General features: G+C 40.1%; 1 protein-coding gene across 1 annotated transcript; it reads right to left on the reverse strand.

Moving 5' to 3' along the window:
- Window positions 1-6,234: 6,234 nt before the first annotated feature.
- C6H14orf132 (chromosome 6 C14orf132 homolog) lies at window positions 6,235-14,368 on the reverse strand. The gene has a single exon (XM_071557585.1). It carries the CDS (start codon window positions 14,366-14,368, stop codon window positions 14,090-14,092), a length of 279 nt encoding a protein of 92 aa, XP_071413686.1. The 3' UTR covers window positions 6,235-14,089.
- Between the last annotated feature and the right edge of the window lie 8,271 nt (window positions 14,369-22,639).

The raw sequence follows: 22,639 nt of genomic DNA on the forward strand, positions 1-22,639 counted from the left end.
ACTTAAGAGGAGTTTTATAATAAGGTTAATATTCCAAATTCTGTCATCAGTCTTTCTGACTTAAAAAAATCACAACCAACCAGCCAAAAAGAACCCCAGAACTCTAAATTCCCAAACCCTTTCAAATGTCTCCTGGAAGCTGTCTAACTTGGGATCTATCCAAGTATCTGTGGGTTCTTAAAGTCTGCTTCAGGAGATTACCCAAAGCACAGCTCTTCTAATGGTCACAAGCAGGCAGCCCATGTTCTAGGAACTACAAATTTCATCTGTGCACCACTAGAACTAATTAACTATGAAAGAATAAGATAATATTTTCTTTCTCCTTCCTTCCTCACCCACAATGTCCAGTGTTTCTTGGTCAGAACTCTTACCTGAATGTGGAGGAGAGCAGCTGAGATTCTCCTTCTGCACATGCGGAGATGACCTCCTGCTTCTGATGTTAAGGCTGCACTCATTGAGCTGTAGAATGCTATTTGTCATACTCCTATTTTAGTGTTCAGGCACTAAATAAAAATTAATTGGAGAAGAATACATGTCTTTTAGCAGTTAGAAAACTCAGCTGAGAGTAGAGAAGTCTTACATTATTCATCCAATAACCCATTGCATATTTTAAGAAGGGTAATACAAAAAGCACCACTATGCAGATTTGCAGCCATAGTTTATCAACATAGCCACTGTGGTTAAGTTTCCCATGAAATGCAGTGCAGATTTCCAGCTGATGAATACGCATCTGAAATAATTCAAAGGTTTTCATGGCTTCTCCTGTTCAGTTTTTCCCATAGTAATAACTGTACGGGATGTTAATTCCTTCCCTGAGTTGAAGTGAGATTCAAAACCAGAAGTAGGCAGAGGTGAGACTTCTATTTGCATGAAAAAATTATTCCTTCCAAATATCTACAGCCAAGTGATTATACTTTTTCAAGTTCATCAGTAGAGGAGAAACCTCAAAATGATACTGTAGTAACCAGTAAGTCAGCCGTGGTATGTAGAATTCTTCAAATGGTTCACGTTGGCATCCAGTTTCAAGACCTGATGCAGAAAGTGACACATTTTTCATTTAACACAACTTGACAACAATGTGGGTGTTATCATTAGTTGAATCTTGGGATCTATGCTACCAAAACTTTCAACTACAAAACCTTCAGGATGATCAAGGAATAATCAGTCCTGTGGTTGCCTCACTGGTCAGCCATGAGTGCTACTATTTTAGGTGAATGTACACAGGATGAATTCCTGACCAAGTAGTTGGGCAAGACTAAGGCATGTGCCAGACTTCCTAAACAAGGAACACCTTGGTTTGCAAGCTAAAACGTAACTTGATGTACTCTAGTAAGGTCCTCAACATGGACAGGTAAGGACCAGGACTCTTCTGGGAGTAACATGTTTCTTAGCCCAGAGGTACTCTACATATCTCTGCCAGGCAAGAAAGCAAGGCTTGGCCAGTACCGCTTTCAGATGGGACTCGGACAGAGAAATGCTAGGCTGAGTTCATGGATTCCTGCACTTGAACTGAAAATAAAAGCAAACACAGCATTGGAATAATGGTTCTGAATACAATTTGTAAACTTTTCACAGCAAAGTGGAGACCGGAGATATCAATTCTGGCAGATTTTCAGTGAAATCCTAACACTGGTGTGAGCCAAATGCCATAGGAATAGATAAACATGACTGTAGATATGCTAAATAAAGTGGGAGAAGAGAAAGACCTGCAATGACAAGATATTAAGCTGCTTATGAAAATCAAGTCCAATTTTGCAATCTTTGATGACATGAAAACTCACAACATTAAATGAGAGGTGCATGAGAATTGGAAAGTGAAGTCCCTTGGAAAGTGAACTTCACTGATGGTGCCCACAGGATAAGACAAAGTCACACCAAAGTTGCTCTTGACACTGAAGTGCCAGTTACAGGATTGCTCCTAGACTTGTCAGAGCCACCCTTCCAAAAGGTTACAAAACCCACGATCAATCCATCAAGGGGCGAGTCAGAATAAAGCTTCCAGGCAAAATTTGTCTTTCTGCACTGTGGAACTGTCTGAGATTTTGGGGGGTATTTGGATTTTGAGGGGGTTTATCACTTTAGGGTTGTGGCTTTTTTTGTTTGGGCTTTTTTGGGGGGGTGGAAAGGCGGGATGGGTGAGTTATTTGTCTGTTTGTTTGGGGGTTTTTTGGGTTGTGGAGTGTTTTTGGTTGGTCTGAGGGTGCTGTTTTGTTTTTGTTGTTCCTGTTTGGGTTGTGTTTTTGTTTTCTTGTATATGTTTGAGTTTCTTTAAATTTTATTATTGTGCTAGAATTTAGTCTCTGGGATGTGCATGGAAAAGGCAATTGACACGTGCAATGTAGGAAAAAACTCCTGATGTTAGGGGTTTTTTTAATTTCCAGTTGTGGAATGGTCCTGCATTCTGTTTCTGCCAATCTGACATGGTAGCATTTTCCCAGGTTTCTATTACGGTGTAAGAGGAAATAGTCAAGTGGTTTAAGAGACATTCTCACTTCTATGCTAAATTTGTGCTGTTGATTTTGGTTTGATGGGGGGTTTTTTGTGCTGGTTTATTTTAATATAAAAGAGTGCTTCGCCACTTGATTTAACATTTATTCTTTTCCCATGGTCCTTTCCTGTTAAAATGGATGTGTTACAATGGAAGTCTCTTACAGTGAAGGTTTGAAGGAGACACTTCCTATTTCCCTGGAGTGAGTCATAGGGTTTATCTGCACAGAGAAGATAGGTCACATACAACCAGCCGTTACTCTGCAGCAATTTCCCAGGTCGTCTGTGTGTGCTCCACCTCCAAGGGACGCAGCCCAGCCTCTGACCTGGCAAACCCTTGAGCAGCCCCAGCCAGGAGCCAGCACAGAGCCCATTCCCAGCCCCATGCTGCACACAAATCCATGGGAAGCACAGGAGTTCCTCATCAGAGCAGCCCTGCTGTGGTTTTTGTTGGTACTCATGATGATTTCCTGTGCTGTTCAGATAATCAGTCAGTTTGAAGCAGAGCTTTTTAGATCCCTAAGTAATTTGTTCATGGCGCAGGTGGTTTCTGAGACAGCTCTTCCCCACTTAGCATGAACTGGTGCAGAGTAAATACAGAAGCACTGAATGAAGCAGGGCATTGTTGTCAATCTATAAAGTAAGGATGACTCTCAACTAACTTAAATCAGTCTCACTGGGGAAAACATTCTTAGCTGGGCACTTGGACACATTAGAGCAGATCTGACGAGCTATTTTTATCACAGAGCAGTTAATAGATTATAAAAAAGAATTCAGCATAATTTGACATAGTATGTTGTTCACATATTGATACATTTCAAACTTGATCCAGTGACAAGATTAAATTGAAAGTTTTGGCATGTTAAAGTCCAAAGCTATTTACAATTATGCAGTTTCATTGTACTGTAGTGAAAATGCTCTGATTCTTGGCATATCAGATGTCTCAACATCTTATCTGTAAAACTAAAGCTAAACAAAACTATTCTGAAAAAGGACAAAATATTGTGAGTTTTATGTTTGCTTGTTTGGGTTTTTTTTATTTTTAGAATTGAATTTTTTTGCAAAATTGCCTGAAGGGTATAAATTCTAGACTGTGAATGGAAGGTGTAAAAATTAAGGTTTCATCTCGAGTATACTCAGAAGTGAGGCTATGGGGATAACACCTGTAAGAATTAGACCCTACATATCCTTGAACTACAAAGGAAACAGGAATTTCAGAAAAATTCTGTAAAGTCAAAGCTTGAGTTTGACTTTAGGAGACTCCAATCAAGATGTACTTCAGAAGATGGGACCTACTGGAGACAAAATCAAGTCAGTAAATAGCAAGCAGAAATTACTAGGCGAGGTTGCATAGAGGGTAAAAATGAGTTTGGCTAAGAGCAGCTGGTGTGGTCACATAAATTATTAAAAAGGCCAAAAGCATAAGGCTTTCAAAAGAATGAATGGGTATTTTGATTTACGAGATGGTGAAAAAAATAAGTACTTTGTAAGTATTTTCTTTGCATCAGCTGTTATCACAGAGGACTTTGAGGCATGTTTAATCAAAGTATTTTCAAGTAATAAATATTGATAGAGATCAAAAAAATTGGGGCATTAGCACAGAGTCAGAAATGAAAAAGCAGAGAGATGAAAAAAATTAGCTGAGTTGGTTAGAGTGTGGTGCTAATGACGCCAAGGTTGTGAGTTCAATCCCTGTATGAGCCATTCAGTTAAGAATTAGACTTGATGACCCTTTTGGGTCCCTTTAAACTCAGAATATTTAGGTGCTTGGAAGAAGAGATGAGTTGCTGAGAAAATAAAATCCTCTGTTCAAAATTGTTTGCCACACTGAAGGCCCTCGGAACAATAAATCACTTTACCTATCCTTTAAGAAGTCACTAGGGAAATTCACAGAGCAGTAAACCTTGTTTCTGTACCAAACTAACATCTGTAGGCATAAAACCTTTGTAATTCAAAACAGAAATTACAAAAAAAAAATATGTTCATAAAAGGAACATCTTTCTTGCCTCTAATGGATGAGGATTGTCTGAATAAAGGGCTAGGGTTAGGGTTTGGGTTTGTGGGTGATTTACTTAGCTCATAATAAGGCCTTTACAAGCAACACTACCAATTAGCTCAAAATAAAACTTGCCCAGGAACAGCCTTAATTGACTCCTGCAGACAGGTGCAGGAGGAGGACACGCAACAGACTGTGATCACCCCGGTGGGGCCAAGTCGCAGTGCCAGTGCCCTGCACCTGAGCTGGCACTTTCACAGTGTGGTGTTCTCAGTCCACTGCCTTTCAGAAACACTGCAGCACCTCATAAGAATTCAGAGCAAAAGGCAAGCTCCTGTCCCATGTTTTCCTTGCCACAGCAGGCAATGCAATGGATAGCAGGCTGTTTGCAGAGGTACTTCAACCCCCAAGTAAGATGCGTGCAGGCTGCAATTAATGCAAAATCACTCAGTCATATTTGAGTATTTTTTATCCTAAAGAAAACTGTAACATAGCATTAGACAAAGCAAAATATGTCAGTTGAACTGCTATAGGGGACAAGCTCTCTTGGGCTAAAAGACTGATGCTCTTTGTTAGTCTCACTACAGAACAATTTACATTAGCAGTTTGTTTAGACAGATAATGCTGTGCAAAAAAACACTACCAACAATTTCAGCTGGTTTTATTAGTCTGAACACACTTAGCTAAATCTCTGTTCAACAAAATGTTCTCTTCCATTTCTGAAGTGTTCTCATTTCTAACTATTGTGCAGAATTTAGAAATGAACAAAATTTAGATCTGTATGACTCTGTAGCTGTGACTGAAAAGTGAATTATAATTACATATTGATGTCGTGTAGCAATTGCACTGCCTTACATTCTCAAATAGTGGTAAATTCTGGAATATGTTATGTTGCTAGATTGATAAAGACTGGGCCTAGAATAAAACATGCCTTTTATTTTTATTTTTTAAAATAAATTTTTGTCAGACTTGCTATCAGGATTGGCCTAATCATCTTCCTTTGCTCCTCAGGTTCATCTGCCACGGCTGAGCGAGCTTGGATGGTGACAGTGAAGTCCTCAGGACAAGAACCTACAGCCCCCGGTATTCCCAGGAGGTCTCCCATCCAAGTACTGACCGTGGCCGACCCTGCTGAGCTTCCGAGATCTGACAGGATCAGGTGTCAAGGAGGCATTTAACTGCCTTCTACATGCTGTATTCCACTAGGAAAGCCAAAGGTTTTCCTCTCTTCCTCTTGACATTATTTGCCTTTATGAAGCTTGCTGAACATCCTCTAGAGAGCTCTGATGCCCCCTTTGATTCCCCAGAAGCCCTTGGAAGCGCTGTCCTGGACAGAAGTTTGGGGCCACAGACACAAAGCCACCCTCGCAGCTTTGTGAGACAGGACAGCTGCGATCAGCTGAGGAGAGAACTGGGAGGGAGCAATTACACAAGGGTTCATGGTATAAGGGCTTCTGAGCTTATGTTTGGAGAAGACGAGACTTTTTTTTGGCTCCAAGATTGCAAAGGCACTTCTTGGACTCTGAGAGCTGGTGAATCCATTTCTGTAGAAATAGCCACAGTGTTCTTTTTGTGTCATATATGCAACAGAGATGGTCTCCCACAAGGCTACCAAATCATGAAGATTTGTAAATGGCAACAAATTATTAGTGCCAGTGCATCACTGGAGGTAATAATTAAATAACTGCAATTCCAGACTTCTAAGAACTCTCAAGTAAACTGAGAATAAAATGAAAAATCACACACTGGTATCGGTTTGAAGAACTTTATCCAAAACCACGACTTCCATCTCATATTAACAAAACTTGTCATTTTCACCATAGTAAAGGAATGAACCAGTACTAAGTACACACATAGTGAAAGCAGTCCATAACTGGAAAAGAATATAACAGGAGCTTAAAAGAATACATTTCTGTTAAACTTGCTAATTACAGTAAACGTGGAGAAAACAGAGGGCATTTTTAAAGTTGTTTTTCTCTTTACAGATAGAGCTCCACAATCCAAGAACAATTACAACAGTAAAGGTTTTTTTGTAAACCAACCCATGTATTACAAAAACAATAAAAAGAAGCCCTGCAAACCTGATAGTGTACAAAACAGAGTAGCAGAGAGAAAGCAGAAGAGAATTAAATTGTTAAGGATTATTAAGAAAAAATAACAGTGTATATTAAAGGGCTCCTGTAAAGCTGCTTTACATGAACTGAAGGATGTATTTTCCATATAACTGTGATTTTGTGTGAAGCACAGATGCTTTCAGAAGTGTCACTGTTTAGCCTATTTTTTGGAAAAATACCCAAACAATTAGGCAGTATTTGAGATAACTGAAAAACAAGCATTATAGGCTACCTCACAAAGCTAGCTACCATATTTATTTACATTAGCTTAACATTTCACTGAGACTTTGTACTCCACTCCCTCCAAACTTTCCAACTTCAGAACTGGAAGAGGTCTTAGTTAGTGAAAGAACAAATACTTCTCAGATCAGGTGCTCAGACAATAGAAAAAATAGTGCAACTGTTTGCTACATTATATACCCTTCCAGCATATCTATCAAAATATTCAGATTAATTTTGATTACCTTCTCATTTAAAAAAATACAGCATTCTGCTTTCTTTCTTGCTTTTCATTAGGAAATTATGGACATCTTTAGATATATTTAAAATAAAACCCCAGCAACCCACAGCTAGTCCTGCAAACTCATCCACTGAAGCAGATGTCAGACGTGCAGAAGTGTTATTAATCCAGTTGACTCCAGGTGGAGGCAAAGGTCCCTCCGGATAGAACAGTGCGCAGGCTCTGGAACTTCGATCATCCTTATGAAGGCAGGAACTTGAGATGAGCTTTAGGCCTATACCTGTAAACAGTTTAATCTTATTTGCTCATTAGTGGGATTGAGCTTCTCAAGAAATGCGACATCACCATAATGGCTGCAGCTCAGGAAGCTTCCAAAACAATACCAGCACAAGCAGGGACCTGGGAAGGAGCCTGCACACCTCTCTCAGTTTTGGCAAAAGAATGCATTTCCTTTTGGTCACAGCGAGATTTAGAAATGCGCAATCCAGCTGCAGCAGCTTGGCTGTGCATCTGAGAACTGCCAGTGGGACTAGATTGGAAATGGCTTAGCACATTGTGGCTGACTTTTTTTACTGAATAGGCTGGTGTTTAACGGCCCTGAGCCTATAGTAAATCGCAAGATTTTCTATTTTCTGTGGTGCCCAATCCCATCCCTGTCACATTACCCCAAGCGCATTACCACTGATTTTGATCTGCCAAAAATAAAAAAAAGGATTTGGGGTTGAGAAAAGCTCAGTAAATGCTGACTGCAGAACAGTGCAGTGTATTTACAAAATCTGAATTTCTGAAGGGTAACTCTGCACTGCATGGATACTGACAATACAGTTTCAAAGTTTTGTGGTCACATCTTATTCTTCTGCTTGGAGGAAACAGTTGACAGCTTGCTAAGGTAGATAATGATTAAAATTTTCCTTCATGACCTTGTGTCACGGTTCTTTGCACTTACTGTGGAATGTCCTTACTCATTACTAACCTTACTCTCAGTGAAGGTCAGTCAAAGAGGTGGTTAAAAAGGACTGAAGGACATGGATGGCTTGCAAATCATAACATGTTCTGATACCAGAGCATTAAAACAACACAGAAAAGTGAAGAAATAAAATGGAGGCAATGTGATGGTGACAATGGGTTCAAAGAGTTGGATGCCAGTTCATATCAGGGTAATCTGGGGAGGAACGAGGCCTGAAGGAATGGGTAGTGACTTTTGAGACAGTCTCTGATCTTGTAACTTGTTTCTGTTTTCAGCCTTTTAAAATCTCAATAATAGTAAGATTCCCTTTTAGACATATGGGCACAAAGCTGACGATTAAAATGAAGTGACACTACTGTACAGATTATACTTGAGTCAGTAACATTCCTTGCTTAAGAAACCTGGGTTGGTTTTTCTTTTGCAGGGAAACTTAAGATCTTTGGAAGGTAAATCTTGTATGTATTCTACCAATACAGGAAGCTTTGAGTATTTTCTACAATTCAAAAATATCTTCATTAGTAGCCTGCATAGGAAAGATAGGATGGGTGGCACAATGTCCCCAGACTTCCCAAAGAGGAGACCATTTGTGCTCATATGAAAGTACCATTTGCCTTGGTACCAACAGCTCCAGTCTGTCTATGTCATGCAGGCAAACCTGTCTTCAGAGGCATGTCCTTGAGATGATTAGATATGTAACACCTTTGTCTTCTCAGGGTTTTATTTTCCCAGTTCCTGGCTGTGTAGCTTCAATTCCCAAAATAGACTACTGCAAAAGTAGGTCTGGCCATCTTATCTCTGTAAATACTCTGTAAATACTCTGGTAGAGGTAAGAATGAGATACAAGTGCCATGAACTTTGTTCTGCAAAGGCACATAGTTGCCTGGAGTTGCCTGGGTAGACATTTGGACACTTTTCTCCTTCTTTGTGCCTGAAGGACTACAAAAATAAAATAAGACATGGCTGCTCTCTAGCCATTAGGAGTTCCCTAGATGTCCAGAGAAGAGCATAGTGCTGACTTTATTTTCCCTGTTTTGAGCTGGAAAAACAAAGTAAAAGGCAAAGATGGGCTGTATAAGGAAACAAGTTAGTGTCAGATTAAGGGCAGTAGGAGACTTTAAGGCCTCAGGATGCCTTGATTCCTTCTGGATGTTCCCAGACAAGGGGCAAAGAGTTAACTACATGTTAAACCACCACTATCTTGACCTCATAGGGACTGACCAAGGTACCAGTAACAACTGACCTTACAGATTTTGAATCTCTGATTCTTCTTCTGTGAGTGGAATAAATGCACTTGTTTCCCTGAGGACTGGCAAGCTGTAAGGTGAGGAAGGACGTGCTGTACCTGATGGGTAGCTCAGATCTGGCTCAGCTCTGGCTGAGTCCAGGAAGTCAGTGGGGCTGAGGGACAGAGCAGCAGTTAATGCATCGCTCAGCTCTGCCTGTCAGATCTCTCATGTCTGACATTATCACCGGGACCCTGACTGCCCTTTTCCTTTCTGCACATTAACCAGATGAAATCTAATTCTCCAGAGCTCTGAATGCTCCAAAAGCACAGACGTATTTTGAACTGGGATTCTGATTTTTGGTCTATTTATCTCAAATGTAAATCATCCTTAAAAAAGTAATTTTCCAGATTCTACTCTATAATTAGTCACAGGAAACTCAGTAAAATTACATCAGAAAAATGGACAGTGCTACATGAAATGAATGACTCTCAGCAGCCTGCAGAGAAATGTGAAGAGGATATTAACAATTGGAATTGTTTGAGAAGAGCAAAACAAAAGTTTCTAATAATAGACAAAATACATAACAACCCATAGACTAAGGGCTCCTGCTTTCATTTGGCCCCAGACACAAAGGCATATTTTTCCCTTTATCCTCAAATGGATGTACAGGATTAGACTATAATGGCTGGCTGCTTCTATTCACTCTTGATTTGGGGCTTATTATTACAGGCTGCTCAGCAGTTGGATGGGATGCTGATTGCCCTCAAGTCCCACTGCAAATGAGGATTTTGGAGCAGGGATCTCATTACTTCTGAGATATCTATTCCTCACTTGTGCACTCAAAAGGTAAATACATTATTTGTAGCAGACAAGTCTCTCTGTTACTGTTGTTGCATCAGTTTCAAAATCTGTTTTTCAGTTTTGCAAGTGTGTTGACACAGAAATACATCTTCGTCCTTCATTTGTTTTTTTTTAGGAGGACATTAATGCTGTGGACAAGCATAGACTCCTAGCCCTGCAGATAAAAATACAACAGGAGTATGCTGTGTAGACTTCTCCACTCAATTCTTCTTTCTAATGTGCCATTGCATCCACCAGCCTAATTGTTCAGCTTTTAGTCTCTTTGCTGTGGTGGCTGCACAGCTGCTGTGATGAGCTACTGGCTGCTTTGAGAAAAAAATTCTTTAGAGAGAGTTTGATTATCTGTTATGTTGCCATAGATCCTGAGAGGCCTTGGCTAAAGGAGGCTCATTAGGGCATCCCAGTTTGTCTTTCTGCTTCCTATGTCTCATTAATAACTCTGTGGAGCAAGTACAGTATTGCTTCTTGTGTTTGCATGATGAAATTTCACAATAGAGCAAAAGGTCTAACATTGCATAAGAAAGTGGTTTGCTTTGTTGGCTACAGAACAAACTTCCGGATTTTGTACCGTTATTTGTGTTGGACATTTTTATTGAAAGACAGATCTTCTACAAGTGGAATCCTCCTCTCGGGCTGATACACGAAGTGCTCAGTAGAGCACAGAGCCATCTTCTTTAACAGAAGGGCTTCAGAAAACAGCTCTGGGGAATGTGCTTGGGCTTCCTCATCATCCCTCAGAGAGTGACAGCAGTTATCCAGCTGCCTGGCTCCAAGGACAGGAGAAGCTACAGTGCTCCAAGTCAAGCTGTGTTGACAGTTCAGGATATAACATACACTTACACAATGAAGAGGTAACATTTCACAGGACCATATATATGAAAAATCCACCATTTCACTTCTCCACTTCCCTGTGTGGCTTCTCTGAACTTACTGACAGACAAGCCACCTTTTTCAATAGTTCAGTTTAAACCTTCCTTAACCTCCCAGAAGGTAGAATTGATTGTAGTGGATGAAGCCAGAACACAACACCCAAAAATCTAGTGTACATATTGTCACTATTAAAGTAGACCAGAACCAGTCTGCCTATTGTGATTTAGGGACCTTTAATACACCCGACAATATTCCATATAGACCCTCACACACAGTGTCTTTGTACCTGCATCCTAAAACTATGTTTGTCCCCAACAAAGGAGCTGCACAGTTGGTGTGCTGTTAAGCTATGACACAGAAAATGACCACACATGCTGCTTGCACTCAGCTTGCTATGTCACCCTGTCAAGCCAATTACTTTAACTGAAGTTCTGTCTGGCCCTTCTAGACAACTCAGCCTCTAATGATGAAAATATGTATGACGATGATCTGGATGCGGGAGGTGAAACTCATTGTTTTCTAACACTCTTGCTATTACTATCAATTTCACATGAAAGTAGGGCATTTTCTTTGGGAAAAACAACAAGAAAGTGTCACTCGGTTTCATTAGGAGACTGGTGGTTCTTTGCTGCTCCCACTTTGATGCTTTTCTTCATGGTTGAAGAGTTTAGTCCAGTGCTCTGGGAGAGAGAGGCAAACACTGCTAATTGCACTAAGATTAATATTCTAGGAACTTTAAACAAAGCACTCCACTGGAAAATTCATTAGGCAGCAGAATAATCCCACTGGGCAAGTACCATAGTGTCAAACTGGTTTTAATCATGGTGGAAATGTTTTGCTTTTTATGCAAAAGCAATGCTTGCAGGATCTGGCCTAAGTAGAGAGCCTACAGAAACACTGAAGATGGCTGAGGAGTTACTGATACAATTACAAATGCAATAGAATATCAGAAAATGGTTGGGAACAAGACAGTACATTAGGCAGTATTTCCATGCATTCCTACACAACCATACACTAGATGTTGTCATGCTCGATTCTGCATTGGAAACTTCTCTGTAGCTTTCCAGCTTCATTTAAGAGCTTTCCCTCTGCTCACCAAGAATAAGGAGGGTTGTAAGAACAGGCAAGGTACACCATTTATGAAGTTTCCCTGTTTTTAACTGTCCTCTGCCTATGAAGAAATTAATAGATATTTTAGGACTGTGAAAATCACCATTTTTCTGTAATTCTTAAGACTATTTTATTAGACAGAAGTTTCTTTCTTTCTCTCTGATCTTCCAGAACTGGGCTTCTCAAACTTTTTCCCAGCACAGATCTTGCCTGTCCTCAACCATCATCACAAAAAATCCTGCCTCCAAACAGGGAAATAACAACACACACAGAAGCTTGTCATTGTTTTTCTCAGCCTCAAAATAACTTAGTTTCTTTTCTTTCCATTGCTATCTCTGTCTGCATGTACACAGTAACTACTGAGTGATTATCAATATTGATTTGGGGCATGCTGCTTTCATGCAAGTAACTGTCCACCAACCCTGCAGGAAAACAGGTTTAAAGAGAAAAGAAGAAACCCCAAATCTCTGTATATATTCAGCAGCTCCTAGTCCAGCCTCAAGCTTGTTGGCAGTCAAGTGTCAAAAATAGTCTCTGTGCCTGAAGACAAGGCTTTCTGGAATTAGGGTAGTAGCTATATGAGACAGAAAACCTAGGCAGTACATACAGACATAGAAGAAGAATTTTTCTGCTACTCTCAAAGTGCAGACATTTTATATATTTATGTTTTATTTTTAAGGAGGGAGATTTACAACAGAGGTGATTTTTTTTCTTTCCTCAAGATTTTATATCTCTCAAGCAACTAAGGTTGCAGTCTGTTTTGAAAAGATACAGCTCTTGAAAAGGAACTGCCTGTGGGAACAATGCAATGAAAATATTTTCTCTCAATAGGAAAACTCCAAATAATCAGTCATTACTTACAGCAGGCTATATAAAAATCACTTACAGGAGCCTCATCAGAACCCAGAGATGTATTAATACTGAAATATAAGCATATCTGTCACTTTTGACCTTTGTTGTACTGTTTCTACACCAGGACACATCTAATTATTATATGCAATCCCTCATAAGCGCATAAGTGCCCAATCTTTCTTTCAATTTTATCTTTCTCATAGTCATAATTCACTGTTGATAAACCTTTCCAGGTTTCCCACATTTTTTCATACATTAATAACTTTATGAAAGTACAGAGCAGCTGTAAGAAATCTAGATTACAGTGAAATGAGATGAAAAGCATGGTATTAGGCCTTTGTTTCCTTGAAGGGACAGATATACAAACCACTGCAATTCAGTACCTCTAGACAGAAATGGGAGCTTGTGCTGCTGCCCTGTTTATAATTTCCTCCTCTGGAGGGTCTGCAGAGTAGCAAACAGCTGTGCCTTCTGCCGAACAGCAGTCAGGTTCAGCATCACTCCATCAATTATCAGCTCCAATAACTGGTACTGGAAGGAAAGTGTTAGACAGCCTGCACCTGCCTGTCACAGCTCAAAGACCCATGATTTTGAACACAGCCTAGGAGTGTGTGTGCACACTGAAGACACACGATGAGCCTGGACTTCATCAGAACTGAGCCAATGACAACCATTTAATCCATCTAGAAAATGAAGATGTCCACAAAACATGACATGGAACAATCCCATACAACATTATACCACAGTAAAAAAATGCACCAAAAAAAAGCTGACAAACAGCAGAAGAGCTGCTAGAAAAATCTACTGTAGAAAATAAGCACTTTCTAAATAAATATCACTTTCTCTGTATTTACTATACCCTAGCTGATCTTTCTTTTATTAAATTTCTATACAAAACTGGTATTGGCTCTTCAATTAAAGTTCTCACTTCCATACAATTTGCATCCAAACTTTCTGCCATCAAGATTTAAGATGATTAACTTGCCTTTCATTTCTGTGACTGTGGCAGCACTTAATCAATGAAGTCCCTACCTATATGTATTTATATAGATATACATGTATATATACACACATTCATACATACATACACATGACAAATACTGCTGAAGATTTCCTCTCTTCCAGTGTTTGTAGTGACAGTCATCCCTAGAAGGTGAAGGCATACACCACTCCCACAACCACAATATTTCCAATTGTTGCTATTATTGCAATCCATAACAATATGGCATCATTTGAAGAGCGGGATGTTTCTTCTGGTGGATTCTGCATGGATGAAGCTGCATGGACGTTGGCTGATGAATTAAACAAGGAGTACTCTGTACTAAAGTCCTCGTTGGGTGAGTCCATAAAGGCTCCTCCCATAACAGGAAGCTGTAAAGAAAGACACAGCAATATCAGACTGCAGGCCAATATCTGCTTTTGCATTGTCACAAAGTCATTACAAAAGACTAAGCATTAGTTCATCTGAAAAATCACTGGGATTTCATGTATGTGTTGCTAACCTGTCAGAATAACACAGACACACACTATACAATACCTCTCCCATTTCTGTCAGTCAGTGTTATTGCAGAAAACCTACATATATCAGAAGCAATATACCTAAGACATGCAGGCTTCAAGTCAACCTAAGTAATCATAAGTATTTTGAAAGAAGAGATACAACGATACACAAAGGACTCACATACCAGAATGTAGGTTTATAGCAATAGGATTCTTTGTGACTACCAGCACTGGTGTCATATCACTGTGAGACATCATGCAAGCACAGTGAGGATCTGATGCAGAGAATCCGTTCTCCTTTTATGTATCACTCAGAAGCAAACCCATGGTTTATGCAGAGATCATGCAAAAAGTTCTTACTGTAAAACAAGGGGAGTGTACTCAGTGCACTAACTTGACTTGCAAAACACACCACGGCAACAATCCAGGATTTATAAAGCTATACAACTGAAAACTTCAAACTGGATTTTGAAAGGCTTTATTGCAAATAAGTAAGTGATAGATTTCTAGCAATTATCCCACCCCAGACTTCTCTTACTGGGAAAGATAAAGTTTTTTTTGGTGCTCTTAGTGCATTTCTCAGTGGTACCAGAAAATGTTCTCGGTAAGACAGCAGTTATTCAATACAATATGGAAAAGCTAAAGGGAAAAGCAATTGTTTAACCTTGTCCTTATACATGCTACAATTGTCTTCCCAACTTTGTCCTAGATCATGACCCATATTCTTCATGATTCAAATCTATTTTACCTCTACACAGTGGTGTAAAATTACATCCTTCTGAAAATAGTGAAGGGCCTTAAGGGGAAGCTGTATGAGGAGTGGCTGAGGTCTGTTCGCCTGTTCAGCCTGGAGAAGAGTAGACACTGCAGTTACAACTTCCTTTTGAGAGGAAGAGGAGAGGCAGGCACTGATCTCTTCTTGGTAGTGACTAGGGACAGGACCCAAGGGAATGGCCTGAAGCTGTGTCAGGGGAGTCTTAGGTTGGATATTAGATAAAAGTTTTTCACCCAGAGGGTGACTGGACACTGGAACAGGCTCTTTCAAGAAGAGGTCACAGCACCAACCCTGACAGAGTTAAAGAAGCATTCAGATGATACTCTCAGGCACATGGTATGACTCTTGGGGATGGTCCTGTGCAAAGCTAAGGGTTGGACTTGATGGTCCTTGTGGTTCCCTTCCAACTCAGCATATTCTGTGATTCTGTGAAATTAATTGATTACTCATTCAGGCAAGAGAAGGATACCTACTGCAGTGCAGGCCCCACAGCTTCATGTAAGTACAGGACATCCTTTCAGAAAAAGTTGGAAAATGTGTACTTCACCTATCTATAAATGCTCAGGACACATACTTCTGAATATCCTGTAAAAAGCCAAAGATCTGCTCAGCAACCACAGGAACTGCAATTGTTATGCACTGTAGGAAGAGCACAGGCAGTGTGGGTATGCTAAAGCCCCAGGTCTCTGCTGTACTCTGTAACTAAACTCCTAGAGGATTGTAGTAGCAAGGTAAACCAAAGCCATGGCTGTATTGAAGAAAAACACAAACAGAGCTGTATGTTTAAATCTCTCTGCTAGGCTGACCAGAAGGAAAGAATTTCATCATGGTCTTCATGAGTGGTTTGATCTTAAGCAATGAGTTAAACTTACACTCTCCTTTCTCTCAGATCTGGTAGGAGTCCAGGATTTCAGGAAAAGCTGAAGAGGTCTGGGAATATTGTCCTTAAGAAAAAACCTCATGGAAACCCCAACCAACCCTTCCTTCCTCATAACAGTTTCCACACTGCTGCTGTCACCTTCCAACCTTTAGACACAACCTCCTGTTTTATACCCTATTTGTAAGTGCTTTTGGGGTTTTGCTATTATTCTTCACCTTTCTCAACAGGGTTCTCTTCTACTGTAACATTACTGCCAAAGTCACCACAGCCTATGGGTAACAGAGGAACAAGCTTTGCCTTCATTCAATCACATCACAGAAGGCTGATGCACCCCCAGCCCTAAATTGCCACGCTAAATACTCACTGGGCTGAAAAATAAATCTCTTTTAACACCCTGTCATTCAACTCCCTCATCACACTTTGACTCTCTCACAAACCTCTCCCTTTGGTACCAAACTACACTCCTGGCTGTGAGGAGCTGTGCTATGGAGGCTACCGAACAGGACAGGATGGGAGGATAAACCATCTCTCCTCTCCACACTGGTGATTGTAATCTACAGATTACAGCAAAGAATTAGAGAATTCTGAGAATTAAGTATTTTTTTTTTGTTTGTCATGCATAAAATTTTACAGATATAAAAGGTTCTTTTTCAAAGCTGACTGCTGAATAGATTTCATCTGTACTAGAAATATCATGTCACATTCAAAATTAAACAAGGTGATGAAAGACCACAGTGGATATGTCATACTACCTAATCCACGTTAAATAAAATTATCTTTGATATCAAATATGATTAGACAAAAGTAGTTTTCAAGAATCCAAGCAGGAAATTGCAAAAGTAAAGTCTGGTATGTTCTCCCTGCCTGAAAGATTTTTGCTGCAAGTTTTGACACAGTGTGCTTTAAAGAGACCAAAAGCTTCTGGTTTGAAAGCCCAGCTTGATGTATTGAATCCAATTTCACCAGCCTTTTTTATGTCTTGGGATTTGATAGGGAAACATTTCACAGTTTCATCAAAATTTCTTTTTATGTAGAGATTGCCAGAAAAGGCAGTTCTGACTTCAAACAGAAGTGTATTTATGCAGCAATGATGCTGTTTAACAATTATGGAGACTCTAAAAATAGATCTTTGCAGCAAATGACAGGCATACATTTACCATAGTGGTAGCAAAATGCTCAACCGGAGGTGCTTGCCTCCTTAGCAAACCTTTTTAAGTTTATCAGCATTTAGGATGGTCAAGTCTGCAAAATCTTTCATCTGGAACAATCATCCAGAATATAGAGATGCACACATATGTGCATGTGCCTAAGACAGTGGGAGGTCATGAGCACTGTTCTGGTGAGTGACACCTGGTTTTTGGGCCACACATTCTGTGATCTCAATGAGTTATTTGAAATGGCAAGCTTCCACACTGTTAGTCCACCTGGTGCTCTCACAAAGGCAGGGAGCATCTGTGTAGCATCACAGCTACACAGCACACCATAAATTATGTCAAATCTGAATCTCCTTGTACCATCTAAGACTCAAACAAGCTGTCTGCACCATCTGAGGGAAACACATGGTGAAACAGTTCATCTGAATCTCTGAAAGGTTTGAGGTGACCTGACAGAAAACACTGACATTCAGCACCTGGCACAGGCTCTTTCTGTAAAACTGACTTCCAGTTTTTCTGTTTGTAGGTCAGTAGCACTTCACCAAAGATCTGGAAATAAACCTTACTGCCAATTTCCCATTTGGAGAAATCATGTCTTACTAAAGGTGCATTCTCAGTGCTAAAACAGCCTCACATAAGAGCACAGGCATGGCCATATGGTGTTAGACAGAAAGTCTCTCTTGTGTATTAGTTCCAACAGTGGCCATAAATAGATGCTTAGGAAAGAGTAACAGCATAACAGGACAACCATGTCTGATATTACCCCTTAAGGACTCACAGCCTCCAACTGTTTTCAGCTTAGGAAATTCATAAGCCAGATACTATTTCTATGGATTTAATAACTTGCAAAGAATTTTGCTACCATTAACTTGTCCAGCCTCTGCCTAAGCTCATCTGAAGCTGAGCATCCTTCTCAGTCTGGCCTCCTAGTGCCACTTAGCCATCAGGGTCACCCAGTGATTAGATTCATGTAAATCATCCTTGGGAGATATGCCATCTCTCCACGGGCGAGAGGGAAGCATGGATGATTATTATCAACTGGCAATCTATTACTTTAGTAGATTAACTTCACTGAGATGAATCTCATCCTCAGTCTTGATGTTTTTGTTCTTCCAAAAGGTACAGTATCTTCCCTCTGCAGCCTTATTTGAGATAGTACATTGAACGCTGTGAGCCCTCCAGACCTGACACTAATGGGAGTTGCAAAGTGCCTGTGATTAACAATAGGCTAACGACAGAAAGCCTGCAATGCTCTCTGTGACTTCATTTTTCTGCCCCTGCCTCCACAAAGCAAATATACGCCAATTTACATCATCCAAAAACTTCACCCCTACCACTGCCATTACGGTCACCTGCAGTCTGTTTTAGCCTCAGAAGGTATTTATAGTTCAGGCAAAGCTGTGCAGAGCCTCTGCCACCCTCCCCAAGAGCACTGGGCAAGGAGGCCAGGGCAAAGGGTTAACTGGGAAATGTGACAACAAGGGACATGACAGCAGCAGATGGTGAGGGGGAATGCTCTAGCACACTGTTTGGAAATTAAACTCTTTTCCCAGTGACTATGTCGACATTGTTAAGTAGCACTAATAGTACAACGCTTGCTAAATGGCTTCTGGGATTGGCAAAGAAAGAATTGATATTATTAAATAGCAACAGGCAGAAAACAAAACAGCAAAATGTCAAGTGGTAATGAGAACACCCACTGCGCTGAATACCTCCTACTGGCATGCTCTAGGGTCACAAGAAGAACAGGGCTCTTGAACAGTAACATGATATTCTTCCCAGTTGGCAGCAAAATCCTATTTTATAATCAAAATGATTCAGACGAGGGAGAAACAACATGTCAGGTACCAGTCTGATACTCTAAAAATTATAGTTTTCTGAAATCCATCACTTAGCAATAACACTGCTCCATTTCTTTAAGAATCAGGTATCTGTCATTTCCTCATTGTCAGCTAGAGAGGTGTAACACTTAGCTGCTGCTACTTTACTGGGAACCCAGGCTCGGCATACATATTTTGAAAGCATCTTCTAGCAACCATATTCCAGAAACTAAGAAACCTTAGCAACAGCTTTAACAGCTGTGCTGTATCTTTTCCCCGGCCTCACCAAGCAGCATTCTAGGAATGGAATGCTGAGAGGTGAAACATCACCCCAGCTCAGGTGTTGTTTTATAAAATCCCTGCTGTTACTTCTCATATCTAATTTCCCAGTTTTTCATTTTGGTTAAAATTTAGGTTGCATATTTTACATGACAGTATTGTCTGAATACATACAGTGAAATTATTATTTCCTTCTGCCCTGGCAGGGTGTGAATGCTGCACTGCATATTTATGTCTGGAAATCTTCCACCTGCAATCATAAATCAATCTAACACAGTTGGGAAAGGCAGCAATATACAGGTTCGCAAAAGCATCATAACAAAACCTTTATTCTTAAGTTCTTTTTAAATGAATGTTTTGTACCAAAGAGACACCCCACAGAACCAATATTCTCCCCACACTAATTCTCGTGTCTGACAAAAACATGCATATATACATTCTCCTCATCTAAAGCATGCACTGTAAATGAAGATGTCCTGGATACTAATGATTCACTGCTAATATCTAGAGAACCAAGTTCTTCTATCCACTGTCTCCCAGAATATCCTGCTACTGTTTACAATGCAAAGACCAGGTGAACAGTGACAATCAAGACAGTTGTTCCATGTTCACTGCAAATGGATTAGTTTGAACACATTAAACCCACACATGAAATTAAACACCACCTAAGGCAATCCTCTTTAATTTAATTAAAAAGTCTAATTCTGAAGAGGGAGGATCCAGGCAAATGCTTTATGCAGTTAACTTCAAATTCTCATTTTAATAAATCACTTTCCTGCTTCACCCTGAAATCACAGTCTTAGGTTGACAAGCTTAGGGAAAACAGCTGCTTATTTTCAAAATATAGCTGTCAAAATGTTCACCCTACCAGTGGCAATGGAAAATTTTCACTCCAACTTGAAAGCATCAGGATCTCAACTGTTGTTATTTTAATCTTGTGAAAATATTCCATTCTATCAATTCTACTAAACTCTGCCTTTCTTCCAATTCGTTGCATTCCTAGGACCTGTGTATTACTTTCTCCCAATCCATGTTAGGCTAGATACTATGCCTTCATCTGGTTAGATTATATTAGTATTCAGAGTTGTTCATTATCAGCCGTATCTCAGATGCCAGAGGTTCAAGCCTTCCTGTTGAACCACACCAACAGTTGCCTTGATCAACAGATGCCTAGAATCTAATTTAGGAAGAAAAAACATAAGATGTTCCAACATGCTCCAGCAAACACTTCAATGCTGAGTCTGCTCTTGGCTGTAGAAACCAGTTTCCCTTAACTAAGGTATTCCCATGGGGAACCAAGCTCAGCTGGATCATTCACCCTAAGCTAGGCTACCCCTTTAGTGCCTTATATGAGCATGTGTCCCATGCAGGTTGGAGTACCTCTCTGTGGAAAGCTCCTCTGCTGAATCAGCTGCAAAAAACTGTAAATAAGTGACATGCAGATAAGTGAATTTTTCCCTCTCATATTTCTGCATAGGTAGCATCCAAGATACTCTAATGATAAACATGCTGTGATTCCATTCGTGCAATTTACATCTGCCTAGTGCCTCCTTTAAATAGCTTTTATTATTTCAAAGAACCCTACTGCTTTTAAACTATTATTCTCGACCAACTGCTGCTGGATTTCATCTTCCAAGAGTGGAAGACTGAGAACAAACAAAAGCCTTTTTAATAAAAAAACCTGACAGTAGCTGACAAGTCTCATCCCACCCCTGGTCCCAATAATGCCACTTCTCTTTCCAGAGAATGATGCATCAAGTAGAAGAGCATGCTTTGTCAGTGTCGAACAGAAATTCAAGTTTATTTCAAGAAGCTGCAACTCTAAGTCACACATGATTTATACTGTGTCTGTATACCCTAAATTGGAGGGAGTGGTGAATATCACAAAAGCCTGCAGGGTAGTCAAGCAGGTGTGCATTAAACTATCTGGATGTCCCTGGCAGAGGTATTAAAGCAGCAGCACTAGCCAACCTTCCACATAACTAATCCAACTGATGCTAGCACCCTGTTGTGGACACCACAGTGGGGAAGGAGAAGATGTCTGGGTCCCATGTACAGTTACAACTTTCATGCTTCCAGGAGAACATGCACAAGAAAGAAAAGTATTAACAGAGGGAACCAGCAAGGCAAGTATTTATCAAAATGGAAAAACTTAGAAGGAGGCGATAAAACTAACCATCAATGTAATCATGAGCAGAAGCTATTAAAATCTGTTTATAAATTCCAAAAATGGCAAAAAGAGGACCTTTTCATACCATGTGTAGTCATACCAGGAAACTCAGAGAGAGCAGGAACTCCTTTAGAGATAAGAGGAATCTGCAGAGCTGTATCACTGGAAGGGCTTCAAACAGCAAGCCTGTGAGTTTAAACTCTTTAATCATATGTGAAAAGAAAAGGTACTGATTATCCCACTTACTCCTTCCAGTATTTTTGGCATTGGTGACTTCAAATCCAAACTACTGGATTTAGCTGGACTTAATGGTCTCCTGCTCTGATCCAGGATTGCAACTTCTTTCTGGTGTCAAGTTCCTCTATTATAAAAAAAATCGCCAAACCAGCCAAAGAACCAAACAAAAAAAGAATAATCTTGGGGAAAAGAAAGCAACAGTGCCTTGGGCATAATGTTTTGACACCTCAAGGGACAACTTTGCTCTAAGGACACAAGGCTGTATCACTGACAGGAAGCAAGCAGACATCTGCATGGCATGAGTGGCAGTTTCAGTTCTTAGGCAGAGAGGAAGTGGCTCTCCATGTGTCAGAGAATAAAGAGGAAATTAAGAGTAACCCAAGCTGATTGTAATAGCACTTTATATCTGCATAAGGAAAATATTTCCACCATAAAAAGAAAAGCCAAATTATGAGGTGTAAGTGGAAAACTACAAGCAGAGCTCAAGAACAGATGTATAGGAAGAAAATGTGAACAAATCCTAATCCATTTCTTAAAGTGTAAAAGGGCTGCACAGGCTCTTGCTCGACCATGACTTTTGCAGCCATGTTCATCTCTGAAAAAATGGTGACACCTCATTATCAATTTATTGATGTGGCCAAGGTATCTTGATAGCAAAGAAAGGGGCTGACTTTCATATTTTTTGATTTTCATTCTTTTCCTTCTCCCTTAGCCTAATAAGATGCTTAGGCTGTTACCAGGGTGGGGAAGTGTAGATGGGAATTGGCAGACCTTCACAGCAATGGAAGCAATGACACAATTTCAAAAGTAGAACTAGTTTCAGACTAAAAACAGTTTAAATAACTATTTTCAGGCCTGGGCAAAAACAATTTTGTAAATCA

The sequence above is a fragment of the Pithys albifrons genome, chromosome 6 (assembly GCF_047495875.1).
Source record: "Pithys albifrons albifrons isolate INPA30051 chromosome 6, PitAlb_v1, whole genome shotgun sequence".
Lineage (NCBI taxonomy): Eukaryota > Metazoa > Chordata > Aves > Passeriformes > Thamnophilidae > Pithys > Pithys albifrons.

Excerpts from the sequence above, each read along its gene's own strand:
- C6H14orf132 (XM_071557585.1), bottom strand. The coding sequence starts at position 14,368 with ATGCAAAAGCAGATATTGGCCTGCAGTCTGATATTGCTGTGTCTTTCT.